The 17424-nt window shown below is 47.7% G+C and overlaps 1 protein-coding gene across 6 annotated transcripts in view; it reads left to right on the top strand.

Moving 5' to 3' along the window:
- Positions 1–17424, top strand: part of Efcab6 (EF-hand calcium binding domain 6) — a 186977-nt gene that overhangs the window by 77692 nt on the left and 91861 nt on the right. For all 6 annotated transcript variants that reach the window (XM_039080311.2, XM_063263623.1, XM_039080309.2 and 3 more), the window contains 2 exons: positions 234–346; positions 10315–10433. In XM_039080311.2, the coding sequence (XP_038936239.1) occupies positions 234–346; positions 10315–10433 (232 nt within the window). The remainder of the gene's footprint in view (positions 1–233; positions 347–10314; positions 10434–17424) is intronic.

The raw sequence follows: 17424 nt of genomic DNA, 5'->3' as shown, positions 1-17424 counted from the left end.
TGGTCCTTGCCCTCGCACAGCAAGTGCTTTACTGACTGAGCCATCTCCCCAGCCCCAGCTGTCTGCATTTAAGAATCCCAACAGCAGTATTTGCCATGGGCATGTTCAAAGTAGCTACAGCTAGGAAGGCGTTAGAATCCATGCTGGCCCCATGTAAAGCAGAGCTTGTCATAGCAGGGGTCTGTCCGGACTTCCTCGGCTCTGCCTGAGTTCAGTGAACATCTGTGTTTCAGGTTCTCCAAACAGTACAACATCAACAGCACCACTGCGGTAGACTACAATGCCTTCCTGAAGAATCTCAGTGTTAAAAATGAGACGAACTTTAAACACCTACTGTCCAATCCAGGTAAGGACTCCCCAAGTGTGTCTCGCTCAGGACTTTACCTTCCCAAGCATGTCGCTAAGGGTTTTACTGTTTCTTTTCCCCCTTGTGGGTCTTCCCTAAGGAATTATATCCCAATATGGGAAATATATTCTTTACAGAGAGACCCATGATACCATAATTTATAAGAAAAATTCGAGGGCTGAAGGAAAGGATGGGGCTGGAGGTGGGCAGTGGTTAAAGGCAAACACTGATCTTACAGAGAAGCCAAATTCTATCCCCAGAATGCATGTCCGGGGCCTCACATCGCCCTTTAACTCCAGCTCCAGAGGATCCAACACGCTCTTCTGGCTTCTGTGGGCAACTGTGCTCACGCGCTCGCACGCACACACATGCGCCCACACACACACACGCACGCACGCACGCAAATACACACACAGGCATGTGGATTCACACAGAGCATGTATATCTGGGAACAGTGAGCTCCTCCAAGGAAATGCATACAGAGTCAGCACAGGACTGGAACCTGGGATGTCCCTCAAACTCACAGACTGTCCTTATATAAATAAGGTCCTCTGGGTGTCATTTGTCCTTTTTTTCTGCCGCTTCTGAACATCCGAGAGTTCGGAAGGTGAAGCCTTTTCTGTAGTGGGGAGGAAACCAATGGGAGAGAACTGAGTAGAGGAACTTGTAGCTGGATTAGATGTGGAAAACCAGCATCCATGCATGCATGCTGTCCTCAAAGGGGAAGACTCCCCACCTGCCTAGAGTCTTTCTCAGCTGCAGTAAGGAGGTGTCCGGAGCTGTCCGACTTCTAGTGGTTCTGAACAGAACTGTGGCTCACTTGTTTGGGAAGAATGTTTGAGTCACATAGCTGGACACTCAGGTCACTTGGATTTTTTCCTCTGTCCCCCGACCTGGGGTTACCCACTGTGATTGGATTATAATCTGTCCTTATTGTCTGGTCTTGCTTTAATGCTGCTTAACAAGTGCCCTCAGGGCACACTTGTGACCGAGCACTGCCTTCCCAGCAAGGCAAAACACCACTGTTCTCAGGCTCTGGCTGGTTCTGCTAGCCCAGATTGCTGAAGCTGGTTCCAGGACTCTGCTTTTTGGACTCAGGTGCCAAGCACCACTGAGCGTGGGTTTGCCGTCTCTTTTCATCTCCAAAGCCCCACCGGGCACTCGCAGACAAGCCAAAGGCTGAAGTAAGCCATCACACTGATGCCACCACCCAGAAAGAAGCACTGTTAGCCTCACCCTGGCACCTTCCCATGCATCGGAGAGCAGCGAGGGACTGCGAGGGGGCTCTCGTAAAGATCAGCTCATAGGCTGTTTAACAAGGAATGTACTTCCTCGGGAACTTCAGCAGGATAGAAGTTACACACAAACCCAAGGAAGCAATGGTTCCACCTTGGCTGGATGTAATAACCCAGAGTAACATGTTTCTCTTTCCAAAGGCCACCCGCTCTGGTCCTCAGCCTGTGTCTGTGAACCTAAGGCCTGCTCACTCCCTCTCTTAGTGATGGCTGGGTTTCTCCGGCTGCTTTGTATGCTGAGTTTCAGTAGCACAGCAGGACATGTTTTACCATTGAGCCTTCTGCAGATATTTTCTAGAACATGGAGACTCTTCTTTTTGCAAATTTAATACCTCAAAGGTGTTTTTTTGTAGTAGTTTGACATATTTTTAATAAGTCTTTCATTTTCCAGGTTTGGGGCATCAGGGATACAATGACTTGTTTCCTATATTGAACCATCTCTGTAGTCCACGTCCCTGCGTCCTCTCATGAGCGTACTCTCCAGTTTCTGTGCTGTGTCTTCCATAGAGTATGGCTCTTGCCAAGGCCCAGCGTTCCCTTTGCTGCTTCTGCCTGGCTCATCAGCTCTCTATGGGATCCTTGTGTCACTTCTCATGTAGTTGTTATGTCACCAAGCTCTGGTCTGTGTTCTTAGATCACCTGGAGACCTTTTCCATGTCTTCTCTGGTGAGGCCTCGATCCTCATCTTCCTTCCCTGTCTGTCCTGGGGCTTCTGTATACAGCTCTGTTAATCAGAATCTGTGCTCAGCTAGCATGGGCTGAGCTTGTGAGACGGGGGGACCTCTCAGCAGCAGCAGCAGCCCTGTGAGTCTCTCACATTGAGCAAAGGGCGCAGACTCAGGACACTGAAAGTTAAAGAGCGGTAAAGCACTTTAAAGCTAGTTGACTTTGAATCTAGTCAAGTTGATTAGCAGTTCTAAGTATGTACCTTGTGTGGTGGCTTGAATAGGAGTGGCCCCCACAGACTCCTGTCTGAATACTTGGCCTATGGAGAGTGGCACTATTAGGAGGTGTGACCTTGTTGGAGGAAGTGTGTCACTGTGGAGGCAGGCATTAAGGTCAAATACATGCTCAAGCTACGCCCAGCATGACACCCAGTTTCCTTCTGCTACCCGGGATTAAGATGTAGAAGTCTCTGCTCCTCTAGCACGGTGTCTGTCTGCACACCGCCATGCTTCCCACCCTAATGATAATGGACTGAACCTCCGAAACTGTAATCCAGCCCCAAATGAATGTTTTCCTTTATAAGAGTTGCCTTGGTCACAGCAATAAAGCCCTAACTAAGACACCTTGTCACACCGATACCCAAACATTGCTGTTAAATCATAGCATTCCACAATAGCCTCAAAGGGCCTGGCCATTGCTTAATACAGTCCAGCATTCATTCAACCCAACCTCAGACGTCCCCTAATCTTTAATGTCCCCAGCACTGCTCAAAAGCCCAGTCTCGGGCCACTGAGATGTAGATCATTTGATGAAACAGATGCTACAAGCTTGATGATCTAGGTCAGTCTCTGAGACCCACATGGCAGAAGAAGAGAAAACACACGCATGCATGCACACATGCACACATGCATGCACTCATGCACACACGCACACATGCACACACACTCATTCACATGCTCTCGCACATATGCACATTAATACATACAAAATAAATGAATAAAAATAACCAAATAAAAATAAATAAGATATGATTTGAACATTTCAAAAAGACTATCAAAAGCCCAAAATTTCCTTTGAGACTCAAGACTCCTTAATTCTAGAATAAATAGGCGGCATACTTCCAATACAGAGAGAGTAAGTGTTTCCATTCCAGAGGGTAGAATGGAGAAGCAACAAGCGAGAATGGCCACAGCAAGACAAGCTCTGGGCCCTGCAGCTCCATGCCCAGCGTCTGAGTCTTGTGCTGGTTTTACCTGGACTCCAGTGGCACGGGCACCTCTACCTCGCCACAAGCACACATAGCCTCTCTTGAGCCAGATCCAGCCCATGCCTGTGGCACTCCATTAGAGACCTAACATGGTCCTGATATCTCCAATGTGACATAGGCATCCTTTTCACAGTGGCATCTCAGAATCTCCTGTCCACGAACCCAACTTTGCCACATGCTGTCCAGCCTCATAATTTTTGGAACTTCGGTGCAAGCCTCCTTGACTTCATACTTCTTGGCATTTTGCAAATCTTCAAACAGCACCATGCTGACAGTAGTGCTAAGTTCTGTGTCAGCTCAGTGCGGTCTGACCCAGTCTCCACAGCACAGCGGGCTGTGTGCCTTGGGGTGAGCCTGGAGCAACACTACCCAGGCAGTTGTTTAGGGGCAGGGAACTCCTTCAGCTGGGCAGTCCACGCTCAGTCTTGGTCTTAATTAATTCCATTGCTGTGAAGAGAAACCATGATGACAGCAACTCTTACAAAGGACAACAATTAATTGGGGCTGGCTTACAGTTTCAGAGGTTCAGTCCATTATCATCATGGCGGGGAGCATGGTGGCCTTCAGGCAGATATCATGATGGAGAGGCAGCTGAGACTTCTGGATCTGCAAGCAGCAGGAAGTGAACTGAGATACTGAGACCCCCAAAGCCTGCCCCTATAGTGACACATTTCTTCCAACAGACCACAAACACTCCAACAAAGCCACACCTCCTAATAGTGCGACTTCCTATGGGCCAAGGATTCAAACAGGAGTTCTGGGTGTGTGTGGGTGAGTGGGGGAGCATTCCTATTCAAAGCACCACAGTTTCTTCTTTCAAAGAATTTGCATATTCACGAGTTGGACTCGGAGATGAGTGAGTGCCTGCTGACAAAGCCTGTCGTCCCAGTGCAGAGTGGAAGGCCTCTCCTTAATTGTACCGATTTCCTTAATCAGCTACAGCTGCTTTCTTCACACCCCCACCCACCCACAGCTTTGCCCACAACTCTCTGTTCCTCTTTAAGTTGTAAGTCCTCTCTTACTGTGACCCGGGGTGAGAGCAGGGAACAGTAACAATGTCACAGCCCAAACACTGTGCTCTTAAAATTTCCTCTGTCAAACCAATTAGTCCATCACTCTTGAATTCAGCCTCATTCATATTTTCAGGGTGTGGGTAGGAAGCAGCTGCCTGTGTGCGTGCGTGTGTGTGCGAGCATGCCTGCCCGCCTGCCTGTGATCCCCTCTGAATCTTTATGGGCACAGTCTTCACTGTCTGTACTTGTACTCACATTCTGTTCTTCCAACATTCGCTAGACTGGCCCACTGAGCTCCATGCTCCACTCAGCTCTAGAGCATCTCAAGATAGTCCCAAGCTAACACATTTGCCCAAGCTGTTTCCTAAGGCATGTTTATCACAGCAACGGCCCCAGGCCTCAGCACCAAATCCTGGGAAAGAAGCATCTTAGGAAAGGAAGGTTTACTTTGGTCCTGATTTGAGGGGGTATATTGCTTCATGGTGGGAGGCATGAGATCAGAGAAACCAGGCAACCTGCCACATTGTATCCACTGATAGGAAGCAGGGAAAAATTAATGCCAGTCTTCGGTGACTTTTCCTTTTGATTCAGTATGGGGGTCCAGTCCATAGGTTGGTGGTACCTACATTTAGGATGGGTTTTCCTCCCCCCGGCACACCTCTGGAGGTTCCTTCACAGACAGGCCCAGCGGTGTGTCTCCTAGGTGATTCCAAATCCAGTCCAGCAGACAATGAAGACCAAGACAAATTTAAAACCCAGTCACAGACACTGATAATCGATGTCCTGGGTCTGTCGCGTGGTAAGGCTTGAGTCGTTTTTATTGCAGGATAATTTCCTGGATTGCAGGATAATTTCCTGGATTGCCGTATTTAGTATTTGTTCTATTCCGTTGCTCGATTTTCTTCCCAGTTACTCATATTACATGCGTCTTAGACCTTTGTCAAATGTCTTCTCTCTAAAACAGTGCTTTTTCATAAGCCCCTTTCCTTCTTCTCTTCCCCTCTCCCATTCTTCCTTCCTTTCTTCCCCCAGTTCCTCCTTCCCTCTTCCTCTCTCCTCCCTCCCCCACCCTTCCTTCTTACTTAATATAATCTTTATTTTAATATTTTCCTCTGTTGTATTTAGTTGCTCTGTGTTCCTTTCAATTTGACCTTCCTGTTCGTAGTGATTTGTGTATGTTTTATTCTTCTTTATGCTTTAACAAAATTCTTGACCATACTTAAGAGAGAAAGGTTTGGTTTTGGTCAGTTTCAGGGAGTGCAGTCCTTTAGGCAAGGGGGTCACACTGTGTCAGGCTGCATGCTCACACCTCAGAGGATCCATCAGGCAGTAGAGGAAGGAGAACAGGGCTCAGCTGCCTTCCTCAGTTCACCTAACTATCAACTTCATTGGAGAATAATCAACAGCTATGCTTAACACTGATGATGTTTTGATGTGGTGTGGAGTGATTACCACAGTCAAGTTAATCAACACATCTGTGATCTCACGCAGACATCTTTGGTATGTGGTGGCAACAGTTAACATCTGACCTCTCAGCAAATCTCACACGAGGTTAGTAGCCAATAGTAAGGCGATTTGTCCTGGGTGTGGTTTTTCCCGTCTAATTTGCACCCGAGACTCCTGTTGTTGCTGGAGACCCTTCTTTCTGGCCTCTGATTACTGAAAAAGTTTCTTCCTAACTGATAGACAACTGATACCTTTTGAGACTCCATAAGGAGTATGACGTCATCAACTGTGTTGCAATCTCATGGCAGACACCACACCTCCCCTCATTTACTGCTAGGGAGAGCAGTAGTCCAAGGCTGTGTAACCAGGGCAGGCAGAGCCCGGAGTGACAGCCAGGTGGCACGTTTGTTGCCCCTTGTGTCCAAGATCCTGGCTGTTACAGGCTTGGGAGCCCCCACTGGGCAAAAGCTCCTGAGATACTGCAGTCCCCACTCTGTTACCTCTAGTTCTTCTGCTGTGACATCCTCACCTACCAGTGCCTTGCCAGTGACATGTTTCTATACGATAGGGTGTTGTCCTTGTGGAAGATGTTCTCAGGCATCTAAGAACTGAAGCAATATCCTATATGATTGCATCTGGTTTAAATGTTCACTTTTGTAATTAAGAATGACAACACATAATTCTTTTTCCAAAGAATTTTTGTAATTTTCTAAATTTATTTTCTAAAATAATTTTCACTTCCTTTAAAAAATAAAATGCTGTCTTTTGCCCCACTTGATCTAGAACCGTAGTGCCCCAAGATACCTGGCCAGAAAAATACACATCCCAATTCCATGGTGGCCTAGTGTCTCCAGCTGCCACACACTCCCTTACACTTAAATTGATACATGAAAGAACACACAACACAATAACCTCTGATCTGATTGATAAGATATAATTGCCCAGGGTTGGGGATTTAGCTCAGTGGTAGAGCGCTTGCCTAGCAAGAGTGCAAGGCCCTGGGTTCAGTCCTCAGCTCCGAAAAAAAAAAAAAAAGAAAGAAAAAAGAAAGATATAATTGCCCACCTAAACATACAAAGCCCTGTACACATCCATTCCTTAAGAACATTCATAACAACCTGTAAATACACAGAGTGCAATTTTAACGTCAGCCTCCATGTTCTCTCCACAGCTTCCCCTCTCCCGTCCAGTCTTCTCCTCTTCCCTCAAACTAACCCCCTCCCCAGCCGCCCATCCTCCCTTCTCGTCCAGTGACAGGCCTCACTCTATCTTGTGCCTGCCTTTACCTGTGTAATGACATCATCCCATTTCCATCCTGTCCACCCCATTCCCCTCCCTTATGCTCCCTCCTCCTGCTTCTTCTAGAACTCTTCTCCCCAGCCCCCATGTGCATGCCTGCTTTACATGATTCTTTAAAAATAACCTATTTTGTTTAATAAGGGTTGTTTGCATGGGTCCACTTGATTCTGCACACCTGGCACTGGCACTGGCACTGCCTCTGCTGTGACCCTCCACTGTAAATTTTGACTGATGGGATAGAATTTGCTAGAACATGCTCACATGTTGATGAAACAGCAGTTCTTGGACAAGGTGCTATTCCTACCTCTGTACTGAGTTCCAGAAATTGTTACCTTTGATTTTTCTGAATATAGGACAAATTCTATTAATTTTGACTACACTGGCCATCATAGCTACTTTGCATGTCAAGAGCACCATCTATCTGGGCCTATGAGGTGGTCACATGGGGGCGAGGACAGTTTCTGTTTGCTGTTCCTGGGGGAGCCTTTAATGTTTACACATCTCTGGTGTTGTAGTGTAGATGTTACCTGGCATGGGAAGGACTTGGATTCCACCCCTAGCCCTCTCAACAAAAAACCAAACTCTGTGGAAAAAAAATCATGGGAAGGGAGAGAGAGCAGAATGACGAGTCCTGGGATGACAGAATGTCTCAGGAGATGAGACCTCATGAGTAGGCCTGCCCAGATAGGCCTCATCACCCTCTACAGCCCTCAGGACTGCAACTAGAGGATGTTTGTTCAACTAGAGGATGCGGTGTGTGTGTGTGTGTGTGTGTGTGTGTGTGTGTGTGTGTGTGCGCTTCAGTTCCAGGATCTCAAAGTAGAAAATCGGATGAAGTACCAGAGAGCCTGCTGGGAACCCGGAGCCGCCTTGGCCAGATCAGAGCCTAGCCCAGTCTTTCTGAAACGCTGTGAGCCCCAGCTAGAAAGGCTGTCTCTGAGTCTCTAATGTAGCTCAGAGGGACCTGGGGAAGGGTCTGTTTTTCCTTTTCCTCCCTTGGAGATGAGACGTGGGCTTCCAGATGACTGGCAGCCTGTTAGCTGTCGCTGAAGCGAGCCTCATTTGGCTATGGCTTATTTGCAGACATTTTAGGAAATAAATCTGGGGAGCCATTTGTGCCTCTTCACATCCGACGCTGAGAGAGAAGATGGCTACACTTGAGACGCACTTCATCTTCTTCTGCTGTGAGAAGCTCACAGGCTTCCTGAACAAAAGCCAAATGCATAAACCCAAAAAACACCCAACCCCTGACCCTGGGTCACACATCTACTCACCCTCCACCTCTGCTGGGTCAGATCCTCCCAAGTTACTTCTTAGTGATGCATTAGCAGGTGGATGATGGGTAGACAAGACATACGAAATAAGAAAATGAAAATTAAATTATGTTAAGTACCCTTTAAGTCATGAACGAATATATTGTAAGGAGACTGTCATGTTTGTGTCACAGATAAGAGTCTCTCTCTCTCTCTCTCTCTCTCTCTCTCTCTCTCTCTCTCACCGTTTATTTTGTGTGTTTTGGTGCTTGCTATATGCATTTGTGTACCTCATATGTTTTGGTGCTGCCCAAGGGATCAGATGAGAGCATCAGATTCCTTGGAACTGGACTTAGGGACAGTTGTAAGCTACCATGCGGGTGCTGGGAGTTGAACCTGGATCCTTTGCAAAATCAACAAGTGCTTTTAGTGGCTGAGCCATCTCTCCAGGCCAGGTCTTTGTTTTGACAGTTGTAGTCTATTGCATAGCCTTGTGTGAGGCTGCTCCCTGTGAACACCACTGGGGGAGTTGCATTTGATTCTCTCTGGCACTGCAGAAAGTGTCCCCACATGCGTGCCTTCGCTGGGTGGTCTGCTGTTCCACGGATGGTGAACAGTAAAGCTCAGAGTCAGAATGTTTGCCCATGGATCACTTCTGTGCCAAGTGAGGGCTGCTTCCTGCTATTGTCTTATGTCTGTCTGTCTCTCTCTCTCTCTCTGTGTGTGTCTCTGAATTTGTATATGTTTCTGTGTTATTGCATGCACGTTAATGTGTGCATATCTCTCTGTATATGTGTTATATGTGTGTGTGGTATACAAGTATTTGCACACATATGCAGGTATATTCTCCTGTGTGAGTTGAGGAACATCCAGGTATCTGCCTCTAATGTCTCTGTCTTGGTCAAAGGAACACCCACTAAACCTGAGGCCCACCACTTCAGCCCCTGATACCTGCCCGTCTCTCTGAGCCTGTAGCACTGAGTTATGGGTGTGTAGAGCCATTCCTGGCTTGGGATTTGAACTCAGGGCCTTTGTGTGAACTTTATCCCTGAGCCTTCCTGTTCTCATCCTTCTTAATCTTCACCACCATAAGTAGTTTATCCTTGCTGTTGTTAGTAGATTTTTAAAATTATCAGTGATTTGGACATTTTTATACATTTACTATATGTTTCAGTTCTTTGCCCCCTCCACCCCTGACCTATGGTTACTCGCACTAACCTGCCCAGGCTGCCGTCAACTCAGAACCCACCTGCCTCGGCCTCCTGAGTGCTGGGATCACAGATGTGGCCATGAGCCGGCTTCCTGCTCCTGTATGTGAATAAAAGTTTTCCCTGCTTGACTTCCTTCCACTGTTCTCTTCATGGAGCCTGCCTAGCAGAGAATGGTTTCTGGCTGTGATGTTTTCCCTGACTTGTCTCTGGTGAAGTCCGTGCCACACAGAATGGCCCTAGTTTCCTTCCACTAGACAGACAGGGTCTAACCTGGCATACAGTAACACAGAAGGCTAGCCCACATTTCAGGGTCTATCCTGGCATACAGTAGCACACAGAAGGCTAACTTCCTTCCTTTTTCTCCTCACTCATCAGCCTGTTTCAGTCTAATGAATCCAGTGATCACCCTTTGCCCGTCCAGTCATCTTAGTTTTTACCATGTAGGTGATAATTGGAAGCGAACGGCCCAGGCATGGCCTTTACAATGTGAATAATATGCCACGGTCTTGTCTCCACAGAACCCTCGAAGGAGAATCAACAAGGTAAAATTGCCAAGAGGCTGACTGATGCCACGTCGTCTGAGGATATCTGGAAGAACTACTCCTTAGATGACCTGGAGAAGACCTTTTGCCAAGAGGTGAGAGCCGAAGCGTGACCACAGGCAAGCTCACAGCCACAGAAGCCACTTCTGTCACTGTGTTACTCTGAAGCTTTGTCTTGCTCCCAGCCACATCCCTCAGACTGCCAGGGACCTCTCCTCAGGATGTACTAATGACAGTGACCAAGCTCATTCTGTGTGGGAGCACAGGGTGTGGCTGTGGGGATGTGTAGGTGTGGGGTGTGACTGTGAGGGTGTGTTGGTATAGGGTGTGTTGGTATAGGTTGAAAGTAAGGGGGTATAGGTGTAGGGTGCGTGGGTGTAGGGTGCGTGGTATAGGACGTGTAGGTGCATAGGCGTAGGGTGTATAGGTGTAGGTGTGATATATGTGTGGGGGTGTAAAGTGTGAATGTGGGGGTGCATAGGTATAAGGTATGAATGTGGGAGTGTGGAGGTATGAGATATGAATGTGGGGTGCAAGGGCGGTGGTATAAACATGCAGGGTGTAGGTTCGGAGTATGCATGTGTGAGGTGTGCGTTTGGAGTGTATAAGTGGGGATATGTGGATGTCAGGTATGAGTCTGGAAGGTATGTGTGTGTGGGTATGTGTCTGGTGGTGTGTGTTTGCTGTCCACACATGTGTAAACATGTACAGAGCCCATGAGTGTCCATGCAGAGGTTAAAGAGGATGTCAGCCAACTTCTCTCCCTCTCCATTTTAGGGGTTAGGGTTTGTTTGTCACTGAACTGAAGCTCTCCATTTTGCCTGGGCTGGCTGATGGGTGAGATCTCAGGATCTGCCAGTCCCTGGCCTCACACACTGTGGCTACAGGCATACATGGCCGTGCTATAACATACCTGCTGGGGACTTGAACTCAAGTCTTCTGATACTCACTTTTACCCACAAAGCCATCTCCCCAGCCTGAGAAGTTAATTTTAATTGTATCCTCTGGGCTACTTGTGGATTAACTAAAAAAAATACATAAAACATATAAAGGATGGTACAATTGTTTGTATTACATAAAAGAAAGCTTGACTGAATGGAGAGCCCTCTTCTGACCTTGGTTGGGAGTTGGTTATTAATGAATAAATGAAAAGGCCTTTTCTCACTTTGTGTTGGGGGTTGGTCATTATCTCTGGTCTCTATATTTGGATTATATATGTGCTTTTAGAAGAGTTAAGCTTGAGGATTTCTCCTACATTTAAATACCCTGTGGAGGTGTACCAATTGGAGCAGTACAGAGCTGGTGCCTCAGTAGACCTCAGTGGGTTAGGAAGGCAATTTCAATGGGTCAAGCTGTGCCAAGAGTTCAGCCTAATGTTCTGGTTTTATTTCCATTGCTGTGAGAAGATACCCAACAGAAAGCAGCTTGAGGAGAAAGAGGTTTATTTCATCATTGTGGGGAAGTCAAGGCATGAACTTCCAGCTAGTCATCATGTCCACAGTCAAGAGCAGAGAGAAGCGAGGCATGATACTCGCTTGTGTTGAGATCATTCTCTCCACTCATACACAGTTTAGGGGTCCTGCGTAGGGAATGGTGCTGCCCACACTGGGCTGAGTCTTCCTGCATTAATTAACTTAAGACAATCTCCCACAGAAAGGCCAACCTGATAGGAACAGTCTTTCATTGAATGGTAGTAGGTCATGTCAAGATGACAGTTAAAGCTGTCACACAGCTAACATACACAGCACAGGACATTTCATTGACACACGACAGGGGCAAGTTAGCTATGAAATTACTGTTCACTGTAACATCACTGTTAGTGACAAAATTATCATTAAGATAATTGGTTTGCCAGACACTTTGGGAGGAAAGCTTGTAACCTATTAATCCCTCACCAGAGCCAATCTCCACACATCGCAATTACTGTAAACCTAGGGTGAGCAATGTGGGTGAAAGTGATTTTTGTGGTATTGGGGATCGGACCACGCTGAGCAAGCCCTCTACCACCAAACTGAAGCTGCAGCCCCAGCCAAGGGAAGAATTGAAAGTTTGAAGTTAAAGTGTCTTTCAAGTATGAGGGAAAACCTAAAAACCAGAAGGAAGAAGGCAGAGTTAGACGGCATGAAAATGAAAACGTATCTTTGTACAGTAAAACTTTGTGTGAACATGAGACCAGCCTGTCAAAGTGTGACGGCACAGATGACAAGTGCATAATAACCGTGCCTTTTAAAAATGTCTTATTTTTATTTATATGTATGTGTGTGTGTGTGTGTGTGTGTGTGTGCGCGCGCGTACCCAAGGAGGCCAGAAGAGGGTGCTGGATTCTCTGGAGCCGAAGTTATAGGGTGATTGTGAGTTGCCCAATGTGGAAACTGAACTCAGATCCTCTGCAACAGGACACTGAACCATCCCTCCAGCCTCAGTAACTCTTTCTAATGTACACAGAACTCTGCAAGTTAATAATGTGGACTTTTCAGCAGAGAACACTGGAAACACTGACAAGCTTGCATTGTTGAAAGGAGCCAAGAAAGGACCGTGTTCATATAAACTGATAAACTGGCCAAGATAATTTCCTCTTCTTGGTGAATGACCTTATTGTGTTCATAAACATGCGACCTTCAGAAAATACGAAATCCTCAAAGAAAGGGAGCTGCCCTGGAAAACACATGCTGGAAATAGGAAGTCATCTGCAGTCCCCCACCCAGAGCAGCCCAGGCTGCATGTGGTGACCACCATTCGAGTTCTTTCTTGTTCAAGTGTAGAAAGACGACTGCATTAACGAGCGGGCAAAAGATAGGAAGGCTTCTCTGAGAAGAACATTCCTGGGCATTGCGGTGCTGGGCTGTGGATGTGGAGGCAGGGGGATCTGAGTTCCAGGCTAACCTGAGTTACACAGCAAGGCCACGTCTCAAAGGGAAAAACTAACAAGAACAGCAACAAACCACTCTCCTTTAACATGCACTTTTAGTTTAAATGTCTTTGATTTTACCAGGATTAAAGCAAGCCTCAGTGTCACGTGACATTAAGATTAACCCTGTCCATGGGCCATCCCTCACCAGGCCAAATCCCTGGTGCCCTGGCATTACCAATTCAGGCCCCACATGATAGGCACTGTGAGTAGCTCTTCAGGTGAGAACACCAAGGCAGGAGGAGGGTACACAACATGCCCTGACGTCCAAGTGGTATAGCTTTGGGGGTCCCAGCTGTCATCACCTGCTTCAACACTGTCAATCACAAGTGACAGGGAGACGCCCTGGAACCTCAGATGTCTGTTTCCCACACGACATATTAAGTCCCTGAAGGGACATTAACACAGTGAAAGGGATGGAGAGAACCAGGCAGAGCTGAAGAGGTGGTGATGTTTGTGAAGAGGCTGGCTCACTGCCGTGGAGCTTGGTGACAAGTGACAACTGACTGACACTTGCTGTGCTTCCTCTGCCCAGCCCCCACTCCACAGATCTTGCTGTCTACGTTGTGTTCTTGGAGTTGGCAATATTCATATTCTGTACCGTTATGGCAGTCCGCAGATGGCTGGCCTTCATTCCATACTCAGTTATATTTGGTGGTCACCAGTGGAGTTCGGTGTTTTGGATTTCTCTCTATTTCTGATTTGTTTTTTGCTTGGCTGGGTTTCATTCTCTGGTAATTTCCTCAAGAAAGGCTCACGGGTGCTGTGCGTCCCTTGCATCCACACCTAGGAAGCCATGTGCCGTGTGTGGTTACTGTGAGCAGGTTCTGGCTGTGCGTGGCTGCACTGTGACTTCATTTCACCACGGTGGAGCGCACGCTTCCCCATTGCCGCCTTCCGCTGCCGTGAAGCTTCTGAGGTCATCCTGATGGCTCTCCTGCAACTGATTTCTGGTGCCCCAAATAAGTTCTTCTGTTGACCCATGAAGCCTAAAAGCTACACTGAGCTATGTCCTAGCTCGGAACATTTTGACAACACTTCTTGGAACCTGGGTCCGTTCTTTAGCTGTTCAACTTCAGGGCCTCATGGACCCTGTGGATATCCTGGGTCATAACTCAAAACCACTCACACCTCGTCCCACCTCTCCCAGCCTTCCCTCCCTCTCTCCTTCATTACTGTCCCCAGTTGTCATTGTGCTGGGTCATCTCACCCTGATGGCTATTAACCCTTTCATCTTATCCCCTGCAGTCGAGATTCTTCCACAGCCCCCGCTCCCGTTAGTGCTTGTCTGACCCCCACCTTTTCTCTGTGATTTTATTAACTCTTACAGTACTGTCAATTTTTTTTACCATGACCTCAGCTCTAACACCCCCTTCCCCCACGCCTCTTACTATTCAATTATTCCAGAACACCCTGGTAATGAATCCCTAGTTATATCTGACTCATTTTTACTGTGTGATATTTTCACAAAAGATGCCTATTTATGGATGTCCCATGCTAACTGTGTCCTTTGTCTCTTGCTGGTTGTGTGCTTGTCTGTCCCCAGCCGGGCCCACGCTGTGGTGTGTTGGCACAGTCCTTTGTTTTAACCATTTGTGCTTAAGATATGACGAACCCATGTTAAAATGCAGCTGCATTGGCACCTTTCTGATGAAGTCTTCTGTTGGGACTGACCCCTGCACAGTGTCTGCGTCACCTTCCACTGCAGTGTCTGTCACCTCCTCCTGCACAGTGTCTGTGTCACCTCCTCCTGCACAGTGTCTGTCACCTCCTCCTGCACAGTGTGTCACCTCCTCCTGCACAGTGTCTATGTCACCTCCTACTGCACAGTGTCAGTGTCACCTCCTCATGCACAGTGTTTGTGTTACCTCCTCCTGCACAGTGTCTGTCACCTCCTCCTGCACAGTGTCTGTGTCACCTCCTCCTGCACAGTGTGTCACCTCCTCCTGCACAGTGTCACTTCCTCCTGCACAGTGTCTATGTCACCTCCTCCTGCACAGTGTCAGTGTCACCTCCCCCTGCACAGTGTCTGTCACCTTCTCCTGCACAGTGTCTGTCACCTCCTCCTGCACAGTGTCTGTCACCTCCTCATGCACAGTGTCTGTGTCATCTCCCCCTGCACAGTGTGTCACCTCCTCCTATGCAGTGTTTGCGTCACCTCCCTCTACCGAGGGCAGTGACTGTACAATGTCTTTTATTATCTCCCCCTGCACACTGTCATCACCTCCCCCTGCACAGTGTCTGTCCTCAGAACACTATGCAGGTCCCGTCTTCTCCTGCAGTGGCATTTGGGTTGTATCACTAGGTCCCAAGCATGAATGTGCACAGCTTGTGGCACACAGAGCTGTGTGTCCTCAGAATGCCGTTCAGGAGGCTCTGTCTCAGGTGAGGATTTAGAACATGTTCTGTTCTAACTGAAGCATCCTCCTGTGGCTCACGATTGTTTGCACACCCACCGTGAGCATAGAGAGTCCTGTTCCCAGGCTACCCCACCTGACACGGTCGGACTCTTTCACATTCGTCCACACGATGCAGTCTCCACTGCGGGTTTGAGGGTGGTTATTCTTTTTGCTACGGCGTGAAGCATCTTTCTATATTTTTGCAACTTTTGTTTAGATCTTTTCTTCGCTATAAAACACATCCCCCTTTAGACATATTGAGTAACACGTGCCAAAGTTGTGCTGTATTCTGGGTCATTATTATTGAATAAAGCCAGCCCGAGGTCTGCCGTCCTGACATCCTCCAGCCCTGGCAGAGGAGAGGGTGACAAATGCACACAGCTGTAAACGCAGCATTGAGTAGTGCGACAGAAAAGGGCGGGGCGCTGGGGGGACAGTGGGGACTCCCTGAGACCGATGTGGGGAGGTCCCTTGCATGAAGATGGAACTGTGGCTTTTGCTGGCCCGTCATAGTATGCCGTGTGTCACCTCACAGAACAACACAGGTGTGCACTGGCTCTTAAGAGAATGAATGTTTCAACACATGTTGCTAAGTGAGGAAAACATCTGCCCAGCCTGAAAGCGTGGCCTGACTCACTGTAAAATTATCTGTGTAGCTATGGCTGCATCGAGGGCTCTCAGACGCAGAGCTGAGGACTCGAGGTGTCCCACACCTCAGGTTCCTCTGTGTGCTTTGCCGAATTGCTTGTGTTTCTCTGACACGAAGCCTTACGGTTTTTAATAAACAGCGGGAGTTTTGGAGGTTCCAGACGTCACCTTCCTGTATCGATCCTTTTTTTAGAACCTCCTGGCCACAGCAGAAGCCTTGTGAAAAGCCTCCTTGAAGTCCACATGCCTTTGGGGTATTAAGATGGATTCCATTAGCTGAGTGTGGCGGCACAAGGCTTTAATCCTTACTCTCGGGAGGCAGAGGCAGGCAGACCTCTGTGTGTTTGAGGCCAGCTTGGTCTACATGGTGAGTTCTGGACCAGCCAGGGCTACACAGTGAGTGAGACCCAGTCTCAAAAAAATAATAGATTTTTATTAGCCCAGTAAATACATGAAGATTGCATGTCAAACAAGCTCTCGGTTCTCTGGATGAGTCTTCCCCCGGGGTAGGGGCTCAGACAACACCCCCTCCCATGAAATAAACCGGAAATCTTAGATGAAGTTTATGTTAATTCTTTCTTGGAAGCTTAGGCCTTTTCTAAGAGATTTGGATCAATAAATATTTTTAGGATTTTAAAATTGTGTGTGTGTGTGTGTGTGTGTGTGTGTGTGTGTGTGTGTGTGTGTGTGAAAGTCAGAGGACAACTTTTGGGAGTTGGTTCTGCCCTCCACAGTGTGGTGTGCATCACTGTGTATTCTAGACTCTGGCTCTGGACTTTGAGCCTCCCACCTCGCTGTAGGAGTGCTGGGGTACGGATGCAGGCCAGAGCCTGGCTCTTTCCGTGGGTGTTAGGGATTGTACTCTGGCCGGGGGATTCATTCAGCAAGAGCCATTAGCCCAGCCCTCTAATCCCTCCCAGTACCTAAAGATCTCCACTCTCAGGAGCACCTCTGAACTTGCTTCCCATTCCCCGGGGAGAGGGAGACTCCCGTCCGTGTACATCCATGTTCCAGACGCCTTTAAAGAAAGCTGCTGCTTACGCCAAACTGGTGATTAGTCCATTTCCCATCTTTTCCCAGTAGCAGGAAAAAAAACCGAATCCAGACAAACTGAGAAGGCTGGAAAGAGAC

The sequence above is a fragment of the Rattus norvegicus genome, chromosome 7, assembly GCF_036323735.1.
Source record: "Rattus norvegicus strain BN/NHsdMcwi chromosome 7, GRCr8, whole genome shotgun sequence".
Lineage (NCBI taxonomy): Eukaryota > Metazoa > Chordata > Mammalia > Rodentia > Muridae > Rattus > Rattus norvegicus.
This window is presented reverse-complemented; position numbering and strand designations above follow the sequence as displayed.